Source organism: Pristis pectinata, chromosome 29 (genome assembly GCF_009764475.1).
Source record: "Pristis pectinata isolate sPriPec2 chromosome 29, sPriPec2.1.pri, whole genome shotgun sequence".
Classification (NCBI taxonomy): domain Eukaryota; kingdom Metazoa; phylum Chordata; class Chondrichthyes; order Rhinopristiformes; family Pristidae; genus Pristis; species Pristis pectinata.
Window position 1 is genome coordinate 17192668 of NC_067433.1, and position 7485 is coordinate 17200152.

The following is a 7485-nucleotide window of genomic DNA, read 5'->3' on the forward strand; positions in this document are numbered from 1 at the left end:
CACCCGGAGGAGACCCACGCGGTCACAAGGACAACGTGCAAACTCCACACAGACCTCACCTGAGGTTAGGATTGAACTCTGGTCTCTGGTGCTGTGAGGCAGTGGCTCTACTAGCTGTGCCATTGAGCCCATCATTATCTCTTTACATGATCTCATCTTTCCCTACCTTCCTGAACTCCCCCTACCTTCCAGCATTGTATATATCCCCACTCCTCCAGCATAACCCTTCTGTGCATCTCCAGTTTTGACTGCTGCCCCACTGGCAAGGCATGCCTTCAGATACCTGATCCCACCGATCCCAACTCCTGCTTTTCTATCTCTCCTTCCTTACAACAAGCTTGATGAAACTATTCCCATCTTTTCTAAAAAGAAATCTTCTAACGTGGCTTGGGGTCAAATTTTAATTTATGAGATCCCACATAATACAAGTTTGTTATTGTTACAGCAGATATGTATCAGGTCCCCATCACATATGGTATGAAGTGAACAACCAGCCTCAGTTCTGAGTGTAGGAAGATATCTATTTATCCAACTTCTTCATCATATTTACTTGATGGAAACCATTTTCCATGTGTTTTCGTAGATTGTGGCTATACTTTATTCTTGATTAAAACCTTTCAATGCATCCACTTTATTCTCAGTCTCTGCATTTCACAATCACAGCGTCATTATCAGATAATGAAGATCAAAAAACTGCAAATGCTGAAGATCTAAAATGAAAACAGAATTCAACAATTTCACATCATTTTTTTTCCTGCTTGTATCAGGGCTCACCAGTTGTGCTGTAGTTTATCCAGCTGTAATACTCAGTTTTTCTCTCTCCGGACCCTGCCTGACCAGCACTGGTTCCAGCAACAGCTCTGACCTACTTTTCACAGCTTTTAAGTGGCCCTTTGTTTTCTGTCTTTCCTCCCCAACCCCTTTCTCTCTCTTTCCCCGTCTTGCTCTCTCTCTCCCTCTCCATCTCTCTCTCTTTTTCTTTTTCTCTCTCTCTCTCCCCTCTCCCTCTTTCCTCTCTTTCCCTCTCCATCTATCTCTCTCTTTCTTTCTCTCCCACTCTTCTCTCTCCCCCTCTCTCCCTCTTCCTTTCTTCATCTCACTCCTCTCTCTCATTCTCTCTCCCTCTGACTCTTTCCCTCTCTCTCCACCCCCTTCTATCTCTCTCTCCCTCTGCTTATCTCTCTCTCTCTCCCTCTCTATCTCTCTATTTATCTACTCTCATTAATCTATCAACCAGATGTCTCCATAACCAGCAGAATCACCATGGCAACCCTATCCTCAGAGATATTTCCATTGTCCTATCCATCTCCACCCAACCATCTCAGCAGCTTAAAGCTATCTTACTTTCCCAGTTCTGACAAAGGACTTTGACCTGAATCATTAGTACATAGGAGCAATAGTATGCTGCAGTACCCCTCTGAATTTCAGTCCACTGAAAATGAAAATCCACTTAAGGAAATGAATTTCAGAGACAGAGTACATCTATTTGGCCTGATTAGAGGTCTTGAAAGGGGATGAACATATGGGCATATAAACTCTGCCCCTCCAATATCATGCCATTATTTGAATCAATTGAAAATTCTTGGTAGGTTGTGCTTTGGATCGTTCTTCAAAACAAGCCTGAGTCAATCCTCTTGAAACAGATTATTGCAAAAATCTTGCTGAGCAAAATAGTTCTCCTGAGATCCAAGGTGGGTCTCTTATAGTGAATAGCCATCCTGAAATCTCACAAGACAAAGTTTCTTGGCAACTAGTTAAATCCCCAGAACATTCTATTTAATTAAGCAGGATATGGCCACCACACTATTGGAGAGGTGTTAAAGCACTGGAGGGGGTACAGATGAGAATCACGGAGATGCTGCCAGGGCTGAGGAGTTTTATATATGATGTGAGCTGGTGTTGCTTTCTTTGGATCAAAGGAAGCTGAGGGAAGACTAAACTGAGGTGTATGAAAAGCCTAGACAGGAAAAACTGATTTTCCTAGCAGAGAGGTCACTAACAAAGGGACAGAGGCTTGGGAAATTGGTGGAAGGATTAAAGAGAAACTGCGGAAATAATTTTTCAACCAAACAGTGTTGGGAATGTTGAGTGTTGAACTGACTGCCCGAAAGGACAATGAAGGCAAAAATACTCAGCACATTTAAGAGCACAGGTCCTCCCCAGCTTATGAACGCCTGACTTACGTACAAGCCCGTATACGCGAACGAGCGCTTGGGAGACCAGCGGGATGTATTTGCCGTCTGCCGCAGGGCTGCAGGTATCTTCTGTTGAGTGAGAGCTCAGCTCGCAGCCGCATTTCCAACTTGTGGACTGCTTGGGTTACGAACAGTTCACAGGAACAGAACCCTGCCGTATACTGGGGAGGATCTCTACCACTTGAGGTGCCGCAACCTATAGGCTACATTCCAAGAGCTGGAATGTGGGAAAAGTTTAAATGGCCCATTTTCTCCCAGCATGGACAAGATGTTCCAAGTGGCCATCTATGTCTTCCCGTTCTATGATTGTGAATTGTAAATCGAGAAGACTCATCAAAGTGAGCTCCATCCAATCTTGTTCCATGGAAAGATCAGTAAAAATATCATCTCCATTTCTACTCTATTCTTTTTCCAACCCCTCTCTCCCTGTCCCCCAGGTAATAGTTTGCTACACAGATGCTGCTCGACCCACCGAACTCCCCCAGCAGACTGTTTGTTGCTAATAATTGTATCGCTTTGTTGCAGCTCTTAAGATGAAGATCAAGGAAGTGAAGAAGGAGAACGGTGATCGGAAGATCATACCACAGAAGAAGAAAAAGCCTCTGAAGCTGGGACCACTCAAGAAGAAAGACCTGAAGAAGCTTACCTTGTACATTAAGAATGGTGCAGATTGTCCTTGTCACCAGCTGGATAACCTGAACAGTAACTTCCTCATCATGGGTCGCAAAGTGAACAAACAGAATCTCCTGACGGTTATTCACAGGTGGGATAAAAAGAGCAAGGAGGTGAGAAAAGCTGTGAAGAAAATGAAGACTCACGTGTGTCCCACATACCAGGGGGTCTTCAAATGATTATCTGCCTGTTCTTTAAATCAAACAACATCTGAACTTGCACATGCTTTCCTTAAAAAAAAGTAAACTTTTTTGTTCCTCTATAAAATAGGATGTCTTTTTCTTTGAACTATGATTCTTTCCTCCTTTTTTTAGATTCTCTATGTGTAATAAACATGATTCTTTGTATGTTTCTTTCTGTTGATAAGTATGATAGCATAGACCAATACGCCAGCAAAGAGAGGCAAATTGAGAAGAGAATGTGCCATGATGAATTCTGAGGCTTTTAAGCAAAGTCGAGGCTGTCCAAAAATATATATATAGGAAGGCAGGGGGTGGCGGGGTGTCAGAACTAACATCTGCCAAAAGAGTATTTGAAAAGAGAGGATGTCTGGAATATCAGAAAAGCTGATGCTGTCTTTCCCCCATCGACACACCCAGTTCATTGGCAACCCCTGAGAATCACAAAATACAAACAAGCACAGGGTTGGAAATTTTATTGAGTTATACAGTCCTGCCTGAACCGTGAGCAGTCAGCCAAGATTACAGTGTGCTGCAATCCCCCCTGGAAATGTCAGACCTGCTCAGGGACTCTGGGTACACACAGAGTAGTCAGGAAAACCACTTGGCACCTGGCCAAAGCTCCAAAACTGCAAGTGCTCACTATTGCGGTTTGGACTTAACAACTAATCATCACTTTCTTCTACGACACAATGGTAAAATATGAAAAAAATTGAAATATTCATCAAATTTCACGTGCTGTAGAAGTTGGACAGCATCCAAAGACTCCCATGTCCATATTTTATGGCTGACAGCTTTGAACCTCTTGAATGTTCACCTAGCATTAATGAGTAATTTGGGGAATGAATCTTGTGTAATGAACAAAGTAGGAAACTTAGGAGAAGCTTCGGTAAGAACTGACTTTTGTTGTTGTAGGTTTGAGAACACGAGGTTAGGAAGATAATAAGCAAACATTTTGACGTCAAGCTTCACTGTTGTTTGTGCTTCCCAAGAAATTATTTACATACTGAAAATGAAGCCTTGTAAATTTCAATTAGCTATCAGCAGCTTCTTTATTTTTTGAGTTTTTTTGGGGTTTTTTTTTTGCTTTATAATCATTTATTTCCTTCCAGATTTATGTTTGCTCAGCAAAGCAGTGGTACGATGTGTTTCAATATCACACTGACTTACTTCAGTTCAATTTGTTATCAGTTCATTTACTCAAAGTTATAAGAATTAAGGTCATAGACACACAGCTTAAAAATGTACATGTGTTGCATTCTTGATGTAAGTGCACTGTGAATACCATGAAAAGGTATCTGGAGAACTATTGCTTTCAACTGGCCTTGTTTCACACAGTTTGGATAATTGTTCAATTAAAGAGCTGCTTCATTTGTAGTTCCTTGTAAGTAGACCTGCTTTTTAAAAATAAATCAGTTTGAAAATAGAACTTTGCTTCCTAATCTTTTAAAATGACTTCACTGCAAGCATCACACTGTGGGATGATACACCTTAGTTCTTACAAACTACTCCAGATACCCACCGGTCCCTGACTCCCATTCATTTAGCTTTTTGGTCCTATAGGGAGAACCAAGAAAAATTGGGTAGGTTTATCTTTGGGTCACCTTGGGAATATCTTCTAATGTGTTGTTGCAGCATGGGCTCAGCAGTGCAGCAGGTAGTGCTGTGAGTCAGGGCTCCAGTGACCAGTGTTCTGTTCTGACCTTGGGTTTGATTCTGACCATGTAGGTTTCCCCCGGGTGCTCCTGTTTCTTCCCACCTCCCAAAGACATACTGGTAGGTTAAACAGTTATTGTTACTCCCAGTGTAGGTGAGCGGTAGTGGAAAGTGAGGCATGTGAGAGAGAATAGGTTACTGGGAAATAAGTGGGGGAACGGGACAGATTGCTCTGCAAGCTGGTATTCACTTGATGGGCCAAATGTCCACTTTCTATGTCATAAGGAAATATGAGACAGGGAGGGGGTGGGGATTGCCAAGAGATGCCAGGTTCTTTTTTGATGCAAAAGCAACCCAGTGAAGAGGAACCAAATACAAAGGAAAGAAAACTCACGCTTCAGGGTCAGTGGGCAATTTACAGAACGATTTGGTGCTAAGATACATCTTGGAAAGTGCACATGTACATATTGCAGCTGAATACAGAGATTTCCTCCACCAATAGCCCTAGATCTTGGGTGGAATGTGGGCTCAGGCCTCTGTGTCAGTCACTACGAGCTTACGAGACCAGGAGAAATCTTTGCAAGGAAAAATGCGGATTATGTGTATAAAATACCACTTCAGGAAGAAAGTTATAACCTGAGAGTTGGAGAAATATTTTATCAATCCTTAAAAAAAGAATAAAGCAAAAATCAAGTAATTTCACAACTACAGCCTTACAACTGAAGCCAGTCTTCATACAGATGGAAGCAGTTGCTGCATCGAGTGATGTTCAGCTAAAGTGGATCCATATTTTAAAGCGCAACTGGTTTTCCAGGTAATTCTATAATAATTAATGGCATATGTATCGAACAAAAATGTTAAGAGTTGTTTAATCCTCTGTCTGACATTTGAAGGAAAGGACATATTCATTTTAATCTGTTCAATTCAACACAGCTGAGGAGGAAACAAAAATACGCAACATTAAAGTGGGAGGTAGAAATGGCTGCCTCTGCACCCCCCCCCCCAACATAGGTGAGCAGTCAGATCACTTCATACTCACCTCACCTGCACCCAAAATGGAAATTCACTTCAAAATTATTTGTCCAGAATTGCTTTGCCAGGCTAAAACAAGTTATGAAAAAAAGAGATTAGCTGCATGTTTACACCCTGCCATTGGCAAACATTGAGTATAATTCCTTGCACCCTCTTCGATCTGAAACATTAACTCTGTTTCTCATCCCACAGAGGCTGCCTGACCTGCTGAGTATTTCCAGCACTTTCTGTTTTTATTTTAGATTTTCAGCATCTGTAGTTTTAAAAAAATTTTTAATGTGTATAATCCCTTGTACCGTATCCCACTTGAAGGAAAATAAACCTGCCTTTAGGCCAAAAATATCAGGCTTAAAGGTAAGCTTATCTCCAACAATACGTGCACTGGTGAACTGTGCTGATGCAATATTATGCAGCATCTTTCCCTGAAAGTGGTGTCACAGGTTGACAGGGGAGCGAAGAAGGATTTTGGCACGCTGGCCTTCATCAGTCAGGGCACTGAGTATAGAAGTTGCGATATTATGTTACAGTTGTCTAAGACGTTGGTGAGATGTTGAGCAGTCTAGGACTTTATTCCTTGGAGGGTAGGAGATTGAGTAGTGATCTTATACAGGTGTATATACTGTAACCATGAGGGGCATAAATAAGGTGAAAGCACACACTTTTTCCTAGGGTTGGGGAATCAAGAGGGCACAGGTTTAAAGTGAAAGGGGAAAGATTTAAAAGGAACCTGAAGGGCAACTTTTTCACCCAGAGGGTAGTTGGTATATGGAATGAGCTGCCAGAGGAAATGGCTGAGGCAGGTCCATCAACAACATTTAAAAGACACTTTGGATAGGAAAGGTTTAGAGAGGGATATGGGCAAAACGCGGGCAAATGGGACGAGCTTGCTCAGCACAGACCAGTTGGGCCGAGGGCCTATTTCTGTGCTGTATGACTATGACTCTTTATTAAGGAACTTAGAACTTAGTATAGCTGAATCATGATGGTAGAATCGTGGAATAATTATGGCACAGATGGAGGCTATTTAGCCCATCGTTCATGCCAGCTCTTCACAGAGTAATTTATTCAGTCTCATTCCTCTGCTCTTCCCCACAGTAATTCTTTTCCTTCACTGCCCATGACTTTGTGGCTTACCAAGCAGAGAGTCCAGATCAACACCACTCTATGCAGAGAAAAGCATTTCCTCACAGCCTCTGCATATCTTTCACTCTTCTCTTTAAATCTGTGTCACCTGGTTCTCAGCACATCTGCTCAAGGCAGCAGCTTTCTTTTACCCTTTTTAAACCCTCACAATCCTGTCTGCTTCTATCAAATTACCTCTCAATCTCCTTTGTTCCAAGGAGAACAACATTGTAACTGAAATCTCGCATCTCTGGAACCATTGCAGTAAACCTCTTCCGCATCGACGCTGGGACCTTCACGTCCTTTCTAAAGTGTGGGGCTCAGAGTTGGACGCATGGCTCTTACAACTGATCAGTTTTTGCAGGATTGCAAAGAACCATCTCCATCCAGAGTAGAGCAAAGGTGATTAAGAAGTAATTTGGTTGCCTTGAACAATTTTGACAGATAAATACAGAGGAACTGATTTACTTGAATGTGAATAGAGAATGAAGATTATAGGCTATTGTCCAAAACATCAAACGTGATGGAGAGAAGCCCACCTTTTGTTTAGCAATCTGGAATGCACCTCCTGAGAGTTATGTGGAAGCAGATTCCACTGTAGATTTCAAAAGGAAATTTATTAAGTTACC

At 42.0% G+C, this 7485-nt stretch overlaps 1 protein-coding gene across 1 annotated transcript in view; it reads left to right on the forward strand.

Annotated features, from left to right (window-relative positions):
* Positions 1–4475, forward strand: part of LOC127584282 (secreted frizzled-related protein 1-like) — a 112664-nt gene extending 108189 nt beyond the window's left edge. Inside the window, exon 3 of the mRNA XM_052040949.1 lies at positions 2721–4475. Within this exon, the coding sequence (XP_051896909.1) occupies positions 2721–3046 (326 nt within the window). The 3' untranslated portion in view covers positions 3047–4475. The remainder of the gene's footprint in view (positions 1–2720) is intronic.
* The last annotated feature ends 3010 nt before the right edge of the window (positions 4476–7485 follow it).